General features: G+C 48.0%; 1 protein-coding gene across 1 annotated transcript in view; it reads left to right on the top strand.

Annotated features, from left to right (window-relative positions):
- The first annotated feature begins 2,069 nt into the window (after positions 1 to 2,069).
- The window catches only part of LOC138753011 (uncharacterized), a 32,934-nt gene continuing 19,636 nt past the window's right edge, over positions 2,070 to 15,367 (top strand). The window contains 11 exon segments of the mRNA XM_069915605.1: positions 2,070 to 3,184; positions 4,815 to 4,910; positions 4,992 to 5,216; positions 7,247 to 7,269; positions 8,550 to 8,662; positions 10,341 to 10,849; positions 10,851 to 10,920; positions 12,329 to 12,433; positions 12,828 to 13,099; positions 14,041 to 14,436; positions 15,339 to 15,366. Coding sequence (XP_069771706.1) covers positions 2,774 to 3,184; positions 4,815 to 4,910; positions 4,992 to 5,216; positions 7,247 to 7,269; positions 8,550 to 8,662; positions 10,341 to 10,849; positions 10,851 to 10,920; positions 12,329 to 12,433; positions 12,828 to 13,099; positions 14,041 to 14,436; positions 15,339 to 15,366 — 2,248 coding nt within the window. The 5' untranslated portion in view covers positions 2,070 to 2,773.

Raw genomic sequence — 15,367 nt, 5'->3', positions numbered from 1 at the left:
CTGGTACCCCCCCACCCCCCGGCCAGCTTGAGCCAGTCTCCTGCAGTCCGCACACCTTCCACAGGAGGAAGGGGGAAGAGGGTCAGCCTCGAGTGCAATGGGTCTCTCAGCATGACCTAAAATGCTGGTTCTAACTCATCCCAAGGTGAAAGGTCATTGATTTGGAACATTAGCTCCATGGATGCACCCTGACTGCCTGCTTTCTTTATGTATTTATTACTTTATTTCAAATTTATTGCCCAAGTACATACATAACATCACATACAACCCTGAGATTCTTTTATTCCTGTGGGTGCGGCAGAATTACCTCTTATTGGTAATACAAAAAGGGCTGTACTCAACATACACTTGTAAACATGTAATACAGAGAGGTAAAAAAATCAATGAAGTGCACAAATAAAAGTCCTTAAATGAGTCTCTGAGTTTGTGGTTGAGGAGTCTGATGGTGGAGGAGTTCCCGAATCTGGGGGGTGCGGTGTTTGTGGCCCCAATACCTCTTTCCTGATGGGCAACAGCGAGAACAGAGTGTGCGCTGGGTGGTGTGGGTCCTTGATAATGGCTTGCTGCTCTCCGACAGCAGCGTTCCCCGTAGATGCTGTGTGCGGGGTGGGAGGGTTCCTCAATGATTTTGCATGCCTTCTTCAGGCAATGGTCCAGGGATGCACCCTGACTGTGTGCTTTCTTTTTGCATTTATTACTTTATTTCGGATTTATTGCCCAAGTACATACATGACATCACATACAACTCTGAGATTCTTTTATTCCTGTGTGTGCGGCAGAATTACCTCTTATTGGTAATGCAAAACGCTCAACAAACACTTGTAAACATGTAATACAGAGAGGGAAAAAATCAATAAAGTGCACAAATAAAAGTCCTTAAATGAGTCTCTGAGTTTGTGGTTGAGGAGTCTGATGGTGGAGGATTTCCTGAACCTGGGGGGTGCAGGTTTTGTGGCCCCAATACCTCTTTCCTGATGGGCATCAGCAAGAACAGAGCGGGTGCTGGTTGGTGTGAGTCCTCGATAATGGCTTGCTGCTCTCCGACAGCAGCATTCCCCGTAGATGCTGCGTGCGGAGTGGGAGGGGTCCTCAATGATTTTGCGCGCCTTCTTCAGGCAATGGTCCCGGTTGATCATGTCGATGGCGGGAGGTGGGGGGAGGGAGACTCCAGTGATCTTCTCTATCGCTCTTATGGTCCCGTGGATTGACCACCAATCCATTTCTCTGCAGCAACCATACCTGCATGGTGATGCAGCCGGCCAGGACACTCTCGATATAGCTCCTATAGGTTGGCATGATGGTGGCCGGTGGCCTTGCCTGCTTCAGTCTTCTCAGTCTCTGCTGATAGAGGCTGAGTGTGCACGATAGGAACTCCAAGGTGCTCTCCACTACAGAATTGTTGATGTGCAGTGGTGTGTGGCTGTTTCTGGTCCTTGGCAGCATGAGTCAAGCTAACAAAACTTTGAAGGGCAACATCCCAGTTGAACTTCTACGTCTCCCTGGCCGATCTTGGTGCAGTCAGCGACAAACATGGTGAAAGGTTTCACCAGGACATTGCGACTGTGAGAAAAGTGGTATCAGGGCAATTGGGATTCATCAACACTGGGCAACTATTATTGGACACTGACGTGAGAGGCATCTGATGCTGAGTACAGATGAAAATCAGTGGCAAAACATTTTTAGGCCAGGTGATCTAACTCAATGTGTCAGCTTCATTATTGCAAATAAACATGTTAAATTCAATAAAAGTTCATTTAATGCTTCTCCAATTTCCTACATGATGCATCAAATCTGAAATTATCTTTGCGTTCGGCTTGAAATTGTCTGTGTTAATCCCCATTTTTTTTTCAGGAAACAAATCTTTTGGAAAAAGTCCAGTGTATCCAGGCATTTTTACATGTTTGCCTGCTCCCCCTATCCCACCCCCACCGCTCCTTGCAAGATGAGCTGCAATTTTCCGGGGAGGATGCCTTAATTCTGTTTGCTGCTCGTTCCACAGTCAGGTCCAATCATGAAGAAGGCCCGCACTTTGTGAGGTGCTGGGAGGAGATTCAGTCTGTCACTGAGGCCACTCAGACACTTCTAACTTCTACAGGCAGACCGTGGAGAGCGTTCCAGCCGGTGGTATTGCTGCCTGGTCCGGAGGTGCCAACTCTCAAGACAAGAATAAACTCCAGAGGGCTGTTACCTCGGCCTACGACATCACACGCACCAGACTCCACTCCACCGAGGGCATCAACAACGAGTCAAAAGAGCAGCCTCTATCCTCAAAGACCCACCCCCCACCCCACAGGGCACGTTCTCTTCACTCTGCTACCATCGGGGGAAAGGTCCAGCAGCCTGAAGACGAGCACTCAGCTGCACAGGCGGAGGGGTACAGGAGCCTGAAGACAAGCACTCAGCGGCACAGGTACAGGAGCCTGAAGACGAGCACTCAGTGGCACAGGAGCCTGAAGACAGCACTCAGCGGCACAAGGACAGCTTCTTCTCCCCACCCCCGCGCCATCAGATTCCTGAATGATCAATGAACCTTAATTTTTGTGCATTTTTTTTACAGTAATGTTTAAGATGGTCATAATATAAATGTTTGCCCTGTGATAAAAGCCCCAAGTTTTGTGGCTTGTTCATGAGAAGAAATTCTGATTCCCCTGACAATTGTGTGCGTTCACGGACAGAGATCAGTGGTCAATCACGGGACTGCAGGAGCTCGCCAACTCCCCCCCCTCCCCGAAACTAAAAGGGATTTTGAACCAGGAAGCGCCTCAAAATTAACATGGCTTCGAAAGAGCAGGTCGAGAGTTGGACCGAGGAGGTGATTTGCCCCGTCTGCCTGGACATCTTCACCGATCCGGTGTCGCTGGAGTGCGGCCACAACTTCTGCCGCTCCTGTATCACGCAGTGTTGTGAAGGCGAAGGGAGAAGCTCCTGCCCCGAGTGCAGAGAGGAGTTTAAGGGAATAAACCTCAGATTGAATCGGGCCTTAGTGAGACTGGCGGAAAAAGCTCGAAATTTAAACCTGAATCCAGAAGGGAAGGAACTGAAACTTAACTGCAAGGAGCACCAGGAGGAGCTGAAGCTGTTCTGTGAAACCGACAAGAAACTGATCTGTCTGATTTGCAGGGACGCGCTGGAACACAGAGAGCACCGCTTCCTGCCGGTTAAAGAAGCCTTTGATACGTACAAGGTGAGTGGAGGAAAGTTCAGGGCTTTATACAGAGTCGTGGGTGGCTGGAATGCATTATTGGGGGGGGGGGGGGGGTGATGTTAGGGGCTGGAACAATAGGGGGCATTTAAAACAGGCACATGGAGGCAAGAAAAATATTGGTATGAAGGGAGGCAACCTTTTTCTTTCCACTCACATCCCACTTTAAGTAATCCCTCGGCCGTCGGTGCTCTGCGATTAGTAAGGGATCGCTTCAGGAGAGATGTGGGTGGGAAGGTAAGGTTGAGAATCACTGCTCTAGATACAATTGTTGCTAAAATATTTTGCCATTGGCCCATTTCCTTTGGAGTTCGGAAACCGTGCACATAACGAGTCAATTAAGAACGATTAAAACTTTTTCTTTCCACCCACCTACCACCTTAAGCAATCCCTTGCTAATCACAGAGCACCAATGGCATAGGGAATACTTAAAGTGAAAAGGAAAAGGTTGAGAACCACTGTCTGTACCCTCGGTGCTCTAAGGCAGGGGTGTCAAACTCAAATTCACAGAGGGCCAAAGTTTAAAAACTTGGACTAAGTCATGGGCCAAACTAAATATTTATTGAAAATTTTCAACAACATCTGCATGTTTTCTCTTCTTTCAACATAGGTAATGTTAAACTTTTTCTTATTAAAATAAATGTTTAATAATAGTTTTGCTTAAACTCTTTCCAGAAGAAGCATTAACAAATGAGAAATAAAATATTCAATAAATAATATTTCTCTATAGCTTTTAATCTCCTTTTAAATGTATTTTTTTTTCACAAGCCAACAAGTCAAAAAAATAACAACTTGCTTCAATGACAAACAGGTTTGTCTTTTAAAATGATGAACATCTAGTCTCCCTCCCACCTGTCTTGAAAGGTCCTGTTTCCTGTCTTTGGTTTGGCCATTTTTCGTAGGGGGTTTATTACGTGTGAGTTGGGCGACAGGTCGCAGATGCCAATGAAAGTAAACAGAGGAGGTGAGGGCGATTAGCGGGCTGACGGGCCGGCGCCAACGCATTTGCAAAGCATTCTGGGATTTGTAGTATTAGCTGTGAATGCACTATACTGGCGCGGCGGCCAGCAGGCCAGCACTAATACACATTTGATATGATCTTGCAGGCCAAATATAATTATATCGGACCAAATTTGGCCTGCGGGCCTGAGTTTGACATGTGTGCTCTAAGGGATTGTTTAAGGTGGGATGTGGGTGGAAAGAAAAGTTGGGAAATCACTGTTTGAATCGTCCCTCATTGACTCATCATGTGCACAGTTTCAGAACTTCAAAGGAAATGGGCCAGTGACAATTTTTCTCCTGCAAAATATTTCAGTAACATTTGGGTCTAGAGCAGTGATTCTCAACCTTCTCTTCCCATTCACATCCCGCCTGAAGCAATCCCTTACTAATCACAGAGCACGACAGCCTAGGGATTGCTTAAAGTGGGATGTGAGTGGAAAGAAAAAGGTTGAGAACCACTGGGGTTAGATTGTTGTGGAGTAGGTTGACATAGGTCAGCACCGCTTTGTGGGTTGAAGGGCTGTAATTTTCTTAGTCTTGGGTAAAACGTATTTCAATCACCTGAAGACCCTTTAACTTGTTGTTTCCATTATTATCTTCCGTATTCCAGAATCAGGCCAAATCTTCCCTCAAAGAACTCGCACAGCTTATCGTAAAAATTCTGGAAGTGGAGAAGGAGCAAAAGCTGAAAATTTTTAAGATGAAGGTAAATTCTGACTTTCTGTCACCTCATTTGATTGATCTCCTCTGTGTTCCTGCGTTACATGTTCCTCGTGTTATTTACCAGGGCCATTCACGTGCTCTGTTGTCCCACATCTCGGTCGTCTTCACTGAAATTCACAAGAGGCTCACTGAAAAAGAGCAGCAGTTGATCAGGGATCTGAAGAAACAAGAGGAGAGCATCGTGGATAAAATGGAGAGAAATCTTCAAGAAATTCAGCAAAGTCTAAATTCTATTCAGGAGGAACTCGCAATGATGCAGAAGGAGGTGGAGCCGAAAGAGGAAGCTGAGGTGAGGCGTTTAAATGTCCATTTTGCCCAGTAAAAGCAGACAAATTCACTTACATATGGCAATAAAATATTCTTTTATCTCTTGTGATTGGTCTCATTTATAAAGAAAACAAGAAATAGAGTAAAGAAAACCAGTATCTGGCACCTAAGGGGATTGTGGATGCCGGATATGCAAATTTTCCAGTTGTTTGAGATTCACTCAGGCACCAGCATTAAGTTAGAAAGGCAAAAGATAGTGCAAAATGTAATTTTTAAAAAAAATCTTTGTCATCCTTAATTATGTAAAGTTTTACTTTAAACCCCAGTCTCTGGCGCTGTAACATCATCGCCCTAACCATACCGCCATCGTAATTACCACCCCCCCCCCCTCCACCAAATTGACAGATAAAGCCTCTTAATACTAATAAAGATAAAGATTCTTACCTGGCAGTGATAGGGAAACACTTTGGGAGAGTCACCCACCCCCATCAGCGAGCGGCAACTGCCAGCTCTTCATCCCGGGCACCACCATTTTATTCAAATGCAAACAGCTACCATTGGCGGGGAATGACCAGGTTGCTCTTTTGGCTGAATGTTTGCTGCCATTTTCACCAAGGAGTTGTATGTGGCTTTGGAGAACACTTTACAATGTTGCATTTTGATTTATTCTTATTGATTTTTTTTATTATTTATTTCCTCAGTTTGTTTTTGCCAGTTGTTTGGGGTTGCCAGTCACTCGAATTCCAGATAACGGGAATTTCTGTCTTACTAAAACACAGGCAGGTGGTCAGAAAGGCCCTCGTTGACCAGCGTATCGAGACCACTGTGGAGTTAGGCAAGACATCGGTGAGGCCCTGTTTGAACTATTGTGTTCAGCTTTGGTCACCGAGCTGCAAGAGAAACGACAAGCTGGAGAGGGTGCAGAGAGGATTTACGGGGACATGGGGGTGGGAGGCCTGAGCTACGGGGAGAGGTCGAGCAGTACAGGTGGATGAGGGGTTCAAAACAGTGGTGACATTAGGGTTGATGTTACCCAGTGTGGTAACTCAGGGTGTCACACCGCTCCCCCCCCCCCCCCACAATGGACCTCCTCCCCTACGAGACCATAAGGAATCCTTTGTCATGTGTCTTGAACTAACGTTATTCATAAATCGTAATTCCTGTATTTCACTGAATGTAGTCGTGAGATAAACAACTAGCAAAATTTAAATTACCTCTTTAAATTACAATATTGTATGCACAGCAGCAACAAAAACAACAGCGCTTGCTTGTGCAGATGAAACCACGGGATAAGAAGCGTCGTCATCATTGGGTCATAACAACCGCTCTGACCGGAGTGCATTAAAAGTAAATGAGCATTGGGTTTTAGACTTGTAGGTGCATTGATATATGTCAGCTGGCCTGATGAAAAAATGTTTTTGTTGCTATAACTAACGACAGAAATGTTTTTCTAAAAAAGAATTGTGCTGAAATACTGTACAAAAGTTTTATAGTCAGTCATTTTGGTTATTGAGTGTCACCCGGTGCGGTCCGCACCCCCCCCTCCCCCCAAGTGATGCCTTCAGCAGGAGGTTAACTGAGCCGTGTGATGCAGCCAGCCAGGACGCTCTGGACTGAGCTCCCGTAGAAGGTTGACATACTGGTGGCCGGTAGCCTTGCCCGCTTCAGTCTTCTCAGGAAGTCCAGTCACTCTTTCTGACAAAGTGAGGAGATGTTGGGTGTCCACGATGGACTCCAAGGAACTTGGTGCTCCCCACTCTCTCGTTGATGTGTGGCAGAAGGTGGGTGGAGAAAACTCCTTCCCTGTACCATTTGAGAGTCACAGTTGTTGAGACATACAGGCCCTTTGGCCCATCTCATCCTTGCCACCCAAGGTGGCATTCTGGGCTCATCACACTTTGCGACATGATCTTCTAATCCCTTCTCAGCCCTGCATCTGTCCACCTGTTGCATCGCCTTTCAAGTTGTGCTCTGTGATTGTCAGCAGCTCGTGGCAATTCCCGCTGACTGGATATGGACGCTTTGGACTTATTTGTGTTTCTTTTATTCCAGGGGGATTCCCAGCAGAAGAGAAGGTAAGACATTTTTTTTTACTGAAACTCTTCGCTATTCTATTTTCTTCAGCTTAGAGCCCACAAAGTACATGGTCAGTGGCAAGATTCTTCACAGAGTGGAGAAACAGAAGGATTTTGGAGCACAAGTCGATAGATTCCCTCAAGGTTTCCACTGAATTTGACAGGGTGGCTCAGGAGCAGCAGGGTATTCTGGACATCATCAGTCAGGGGATCGGGTTCAAGAGCCAAGAGATCATTCGTGGCTGTATGGAAGCTGCACCGTTGGGTTTGAATCCAGCGCTATCTGCAAAGGAGTTTGTACATTCTCCAAGTGTCTGGGTGGGTTTCCTCCTGGGGGGTATGGGGAGGAGGGGTCTCCGGTCTCCTCCCACCATTCAAAATGTACTGGAGGTTGCAGGTTAATTGGGTGTAAATCAGGTGGAATGGGCTCTTGTGTCTAAATTTAAAACTCTGGCCAGACAACACTCGGGAGGTAATCATGAAGCCACTGTCATACATATTTGTCATATATAAGTAGCAGGACCTTTCCGGGTTGACCCTGCTCTCACTGGCTGGCTCGTGATTCCCCGAAAAGCCTGCCCCCAGTTCGAGGCCAGATCAGCATGAGCGTCCAGCACAGGAACGCTGTCCATCTCTTACAAAGAAAAGCCTTCGGTTTCAGCAACTTTGTGCCTCAGGTGGGCCATTCTAGTTGCCTCGCTACACGGAAGGATGTGGAAGCTGCGGGGGAGGGGATTGACCAGGACATTGCTTGGATTTGAGGACGGATCCTTACAAAGCAGGACTGACCGAGCGAAGGCTTTTCTCTTTGGAATGACGAAGGGTCGTGGAGATAAATTAGGAGAGGCTTAGGCCAAGTTGTACCACCTTTCACCTGATGTAACAATGGTAGTTACCAGCAGGCATCCCTTTGGACTGAGTGGAAGAAAGTTTTTTAAACATTTTTTTATTTTTCACACTATGAACCATACTGACCAAAATACATACAGACATTTACCTCTTGAATATACACAGTGTCATTTTCTCCCTTTCCCCCCCCCCCTTCTCTCCCTCCCTCACCCCCCCCCCTCACAGGGAGTGAGGTGGGGTACAGGGAAAGCATTTCCAGGGGTGAAGGTGGAGGCTGAAACTCTCAGATAGGCACATCAGTGGAAGAAAAATAGAGGGTTATTGGTGTGATGTAGAAAAGGATTCGATTATTGTGAAACAGGTTGACCTGGGTCTGCAGAACATCATGGGCTGAAGGGCTTGCGGTAACATTCAATGTTCTATGCTTGCAGGATTGGGAAAGAGTTGTCAAGTTCAGCCACAGGTTGCACCCTGACTGCGGAAAAATCCAATGGTCTTCCACCTTCCACAGCTTTGAGTGAAATCCTTGAGGAGCTGCAACCTGGTAAATGTTCTAAAATTGCATAATTTATTTCACTTAAAAACTGTTCCATCAAATGTTCATGCACCACAGTCTATCCAGGTCAGCAGAGGAGCATTGAGCACTGTCACGCTGAGCTCTGGCATGCTCAGCCCACTCCCGCTCATGCGATTGACCCACGACTCCATCGCAGGATCTAGCTCTGACAGTTTGCGGACGACCGGGCAGGGGGTCGGTCTCGACAGCAACCGCGATGAGTTGCGCTGCAGAAAAGAGGTAGAACATCTTGGGGCATGGGGCAGAAGTAACAACCCAAATCTCAACGTGGGCAAGATGAAGGGTATGATCGTGAGGTTCAGAAGGCCCAGGAATGACCACCCTTCTCTACACATCAGTAGTGGAGAGAGAGGAGAGCACCAAGTTCCTTGGAGCTCATGTAACAAATGGTCTATCATGGACACTCAACATCTCCTCACTTGTCAAGAGCGATTGAGAAGACTGAGACGGGCAAGGCCACCGGCTGCCATCATGTCAACATTTTACAGGAGCTCTATCAAGAACATCTTGGCCGTCTGCCTCACAGTCTGGGTACGGTCACTTCAGAGAAATAGATCGGACGACAAACCACAGGACCACAAGAGTGGCAGAGAGTCTCCCTCCCCTCCACTGATGTGGGATAATTGTCCAAAAAGGGCGCCCAAAATTGCTGAGGACCCCTCTCTTCCCGCCCGCCCCCCCCCCCCCCCCCCCCCGCACACACAGCAGCTTTCAGCGGCTCCCATTGAATAAGAGATACAGGAGGATCGGGGCCAGCACCACTAGGCTGAGGGACAGCTTCAGTGAGAACACTGAACGATCAAAGGAACTGTCCACACTGACCCTCCAAGACACTTGTATATAAGAAACAACATTTACTTTTTATTTGTATATAACAGTGGTTGTCAACCTTTTACTTTCCACTCACATCTCACTTTAAGTGATCCCTATGCCACCAGTGCTCTGATTAGTAAGGTGGAATGTGGGTGGAAAGAAAAAGTTTGAATCGTCCTTAATGGACTTGTTATGTTCACGATTTCAGAGCTCCAAAGGAAATGGGCCAATGACAACTTTTCTCAAGCAAAATATTTCAGTAACAATTGGGTCAAGAGCAGGGATTCTCAACCTTCCCTTCCCACTCACATCCCACCTTAAGCAATCCCTTACTTATCACAGAGCACCAACGCCTAAGGATTATGTAAAAGGTTGAGAACCACTGGTATAGAGGGTTTTTTTTAAATTTACATTTAGAGACACAGTTGCTATACTTTTGTGAGGAGTTTTTCAGTATGTCACCAAAGATTCTCTAAAACCTTGACAGATGCATGCAGTTGGGTTGCATCACTGTCTGGACCAGAGGTGCCAATGCCCAGGGCAAGGAAATAAAAAAACTCCAGAGGGTTGTAACTCGGCCGGCGACATGACAGGTATATCCACAAGAGGCGGGGTCATAAGAAAGCCACCTCCATCCTTAAGGAGCCCCACCCAGGCCGGGCCCCCTTCACTCTGCTACCATCAGGGAAAAGGTCCAGGAGCCTGCTGCCACAAAACCATGAATTTCATAATGACATGTTCATAACAAGAAATTCTGATTCTGACAGTAACAGACCCCTTAAAGAATGTGCTCCCTTTTTTTTCCTCTCTCTCCTTCTCTTCCTCCCCACAGCATTTGTCACCTTGGATGTGGACACAGTGCATCCAGAGCTCGAGGTATCTGAGGATCGGAAGAGCGTGAGATGGACCTGGACTTGGAGGGATCTCCCTGACACCGGGAAGAGGTTTACGGGCCTGCCTTGTTCTCTGGGGTCAGAGGGATTCACCTCGGGGAGACATTACTGGGAGGTGGAGGTTTCGGAGAATCGGAGCTGGTGTCTGGGAGTCGCCGCAGAGTCTGTGGAGAGGGAGGGACGTGGCCCCCTGACCCCAGAGACTGGAGTCTGGAGCATTGGGCAGTCGAATGAGGAGCTCCAGGCAAACAACTCCCCTCGATCCCGTCTCCCTGCCGTTCCCATCCCTGGGAGGGTGGGAGTTTATCTCAGTTACGAGTCCGGAACCATTTCATTTTACAATGCCAACACTGGGTCCCATCTCCACACCTTCACTGGGTGTGAATTCACAGGGAAACTTTACCCTTTCTTCCACACCAGGGAAGGAAACTGGTTGAGAATCTGCTCTGGATCCCCTCCGGATCTGTGAAAGGTTCAGGTCCCAGGACTGGCGTCCTGAGCGGGAATCAGTGGCCGAGGGTAGAGGAACAATGGTGACAAAAGGTTCAAGTTAAAAGAGTCCAAATTCACCTTTTTAAACCCAACAATCCCAGAAAATAAAGCCAATGTAAATATTCAATAAATGTGAGATGAGCAAAATAGTGACTGAAATTTGAGATTTTAATTCTTTCACTGCGTCTATCTACACAAAGTGAAGGGAGGGAGGTTTTGGGAGTACTTTTGTTTTTACACAGAGAGTTGTGGGTGCCTGGAATGCCTTGCCAGGGGTGGTGGTAGAGCCTGGAACATTAGGGGCATTTAAGAGATTCTTAAACCAGCACATGGATGGAAGAAAAAAAATAGAGGGTTATGGGACAGGAAGGGTTTCGTTTTGTCAGGGTCCCTCTTGTCCTCACTTCCCAATCTGCACTTGCTATGGGATCCCATTCATTTTTCCCTCCCCTTCCACAGGAACAAATCAGGAGGGATCGCACACTTGACGGGGAAATTTGCAACCCTGGGGTAATTCTCATGCAACAAACATCTGCAAACATTAACCTTACATCAAGTCTCAATTTTAAAAAATACACAGTACAATTAAATCTGAATTCCTCATTTATTCTTCATTGAGTTATTGTATAAAGGACGAGGTTTGTGGGGAGACTGAAAAACTCCATCTCTTCATGAGATTGATGCTCCTCTTCTGCAGCCAACGGCGCTTCCTTGTTAGACGTTACATTGGTCCTTTCAAATCGGCGGAGGAGCTAAGATTTCCCCCGGCCTCGCAGAGAACACCTCCGAGGTCGGTCTAGGACCCGGGTCGATTTCGAGGGAACCTTTCAGATGGCGCCATTCCCCTCCCGCCCCGGGTAGCCGGGCCAGGTTAACCCCATTTAACGGGGCAACTTGAAAGGGTCCTCAAAGTGAGGGAGGGAACTGGTGACTGAATGGAGAGCGAGCAGGTGCCTCCGTCGATGGTGCTGGGGTGGAGATGGTGGGTTTGTCCACCAGATGGATTGTAGGTCATTTTTATTGAGTCTGAATTCATCCCCAGTTGAATCACTGCGGGTCGGGGGGAGACAGGAAATTCAGAATAAGCAAAGGGCGCTGGAAATTAAAGATTCATTTAATGTCATGGATCATACATAAACTGTAATATTAGACAAAATTTCCTTCTGCATGCCGTAAGTTACCGTGAGCATTGCCTAGCGCCCCAAACAAAATAAGTCTCCCTTCAGAGACACCGAGTGTCTGTGGATTCGCCGCCAGCGCTCCCGCGGCTTCTGCAGCCGCACGGACCCCCTTTGAATTCTCCGACCTCCCCCCTTCTCTCCTGCCCCCCCCCCTTCTCTCCTGCCCCCCCTTCTCTCCTGCCCCCCCTTCTCTCCTGCCCCCCCTTCTCTCCTGCCCCCCCTTCTCTCCTGCCCCCCTTCTCTCATTCCTCCAGGTCTCACCTACTACCTCCCGTTGAGGGCCCCGCTGCATCGGAGAGCCGGCTGCAGACCGGGAGAGCGCTCCGCTGAGCGCTCCTGCCATCGCGATAGCGGTGGTGGTGGGTGGGGGGGGGTCCTCCCATTTCATTCCCCTGTCTGACGTGTCTGCCCGTGGTTTCGTGCCGGACTGAGACCACCCACATGTTGGTGGAGCAACACCTCGTCTTCCGTCTGGACCCCTTCGATCAGGTGGTATTAACATCGACTTGTCCGGTTTCCGTTCACCCCGCTGCCCCTCACTTCTTCCCCCAGCTCTGGCCCTCCCCCTTTTCCCTCTGTTTCCTTTTCCACAGACACCTCGCCCCTTATCAAATCCAATTAACATCTTTTATCAACCTGTCTGGTTTCTGTTAAAACATCCCCCCCCTTCTTTCGCCCATCTCCGGCCCCTCTCTCTCAGAGCCAAAATCAACTCTCACCTTTCCTCTTATCAAATCCAATGTATTTATTTAGACCTCCAGTCTGGTAAAAGGCCCTTTTGGCCCACAAATCCGTGCTGCCCAATTAATCTACAACCCCAGGACATTTTAGAGGACGGGAGGAAACCAGAGCACCCGGACGAAGCCCACGCAGACACGGGGAAGACGCACGATCTCCTCACAGACAGCACCGGATTCGAAGCCCGGTGGCTGGCAGGGTCGGCATCATGGAGTGGTTTTCGCGGGGCTTCTCCCCCCACCCCCCCCGGCAATGAGTTATTGTGCCCACCTCCACCGTTCGAAACGGTACCGGTTAATGGGGTGTAAATTGGGCGGCGCAGACTCATGAGGTTGGGGAAGAAAGGGCAGGGGGAGGAATCAGAATTTATTGTCATAAATAACTCGTGAAATTCATAGAACAAACATTAATATTATAACCGTCTTACAATATTACTATATTTTAAAAATTGCACAAAAAGTCAGGCAGTGTCTTTGGTTCATTGATCGTTCAGGAATCTGATGGCAGAGGGATCCTTGTGCCGCTGGGTACTTGTCTTTAGGCTCCTGTACCTTTTCCCAATGACCCTCTGGAGTACATCCTTGTCCTGAGTGTGATAACAGTGATTTTCTCCGGTGTCTTAAGTAACAGAACAAGTTAAACATCTCCAAACGACGCAGATTACTTTATTCTATTAGAAAACACAAGGGACAATTCCATTTAATCAAGATTAGAGTAGGTGCTAAAAGGACACAGCCAAATAATCACTCTTTTTACAACTAAGTTTGTTAGAACAGCGGTGATACGACAGCCGGAATGCTACCTATAGAAGTGTAGGAGAGCCTTCAGTGACCTACTGAATCTCCTCAGACACTCCACTGGCGAGCCTTCTTGGTGATTGACATCGACGTGGAGGCTCCGTTATTTGTTATGATTTTTTTTAATGGCAAAGAGAATAAATAAATGGAAAGTTAAGATTTTGACCTTCTATGGACGCTGAGTTCCTCAGTGTTTCTGCGTTTTTACTGCAGTCTCAGTGTCTCTGCAGACGATCACGTTCCACTTGATTCCACCTCCGCCCCCACCCCACTGTTCCATGGAACTTTGCCCTGCCAGTAATTCCAGACGCGTAAAGGCAGCCAACTCTGTTTCTCCGCGTATCACCCCCACCACTCCCCGAGGAGGCCACAGAAGCATCCTGCGAATTCAAGGCAAGTTCAAGTCGAACGGGGAGGAAGCGACTGGGTAGATGTCTGAGACGTTCACCCAGGTTTTAAACTGCTCCATCTGCCTCGACTACTTCGTCGACCCGGTTTCGCTGGAATGCGGCCACAATTTCTGCCACTCCTGCGTCACCGAGCTGTGGGAGAGGGACGAGAGGAACTTGTGCCCGGAATGCAAGGAGGTGTTCCCGGACAGAAAGCTCAGGGTGAACCGAGCCTTGGCGAGCCTGGCCGAGAAAGCTCGTAACTTAAACCCTTCTTCCGAACAGAAGGGAGGCAAGTTTCAGTGTGAGGAACATCAGGAGGAAGGGGTGCTCTTCTGTGAAACTGACAAGCAATTGATCTGTCTGAAGTGTGTAGCGGCTCCAGAACATGGGGGCCATCGTTTCATGTCGATTAATGAAGCTGCTCAAACTTACAAGGTAATAAAAATAAACATTAAATATGGGTAGAAAGTACAAAACTTGTTCCTTCGCCTCAGTGGCATCACTAGGGGAGTGCAGCAACTCATGGTGACAACCCCCCCCCCCCCCCATGGACCTCCTCTTGTACCAGACTAATTGCAGTTAATTCCCACTTCCATCTCTTCTGCACCAACTCCCACACTTACTGCCTTTGCAAATTGTGCTCTCTCTCTTTCTCTCTGCTGGTCTTTCTTTCCCCCCCCCTCTCTTTCTTCTGGTCTCCCCCCCCCCCCCCTCTCTCTCTCTCTCTTTCAAAGACACACACTCCCACTCTCTGTTGGTCTCTACCCTCTTTCTCCCTCCCTATCTCTCTCTCTGCTGGTCTCTCACTCTGTGCTGGTCTCTCACTCTCTCTCACTTTCTGCTGGTCTCCCTCCCCTCTCTCTCCCTCTCTCACTTTCTGTGGTCTCCCTCCCCTCTCTCTTTCTCTCTATCCCTCCCTATCTCTCTCTCTCTCCCTCTCTCTGCTGGTCTCTTCTCTCTCTCCATCCCTATCTCTCTGCTGGTGTCTCTCTCATACTGTCTCTCCCCTCCCTCTCTCTTTTGGTATCTCTCTCGTACTCTCTTTCTCTCCCCCACCGCCATCTCTCTCCCCCTCCCGTCTTTCACATAATCTCTTAGACCCTCCCCACCCTCTTTCCCCTTGAATACCACCGGCATTCTTTATGAGGTCTCAATCCAAAACGTTGACTGATCTTTTCTACCCATGGATGCTGCCCAACCTGCTGAGTTTCTCTAGCAGCTCTTTGTTTGCTCAAGATTCCAGTGGCTGTGTTCAGTTTATGTATGTTCAGAAAAAATATCAGGTTTTTTTTAATAGTGTTTGCAGGTTTAAGATTTTCATACTGTCTTAATCCCAGGATCAGATGAAATCATCGTTTGATGTCCA

The sequence above is a fragment of the Narcine bancroftii genome, chromosome 2 (assembly GCF_036971445.1).
Source record: "Narcine bancroftii isolate sNarBan1 chromosome 2, sNarBan1.hap1, whole genome shotgun sequence".
Lineage (NCBI taxonomy): Eukaryota > Metazoa > Chordata > Chondrichthyes > Torpediniformes > Narcinidae > Narcine > Narcine bancroftii.
Note: the sequence above shows the minus strand (reverse complement) of the source record. Positions and strands in the feature narration are given on the sequence as shown.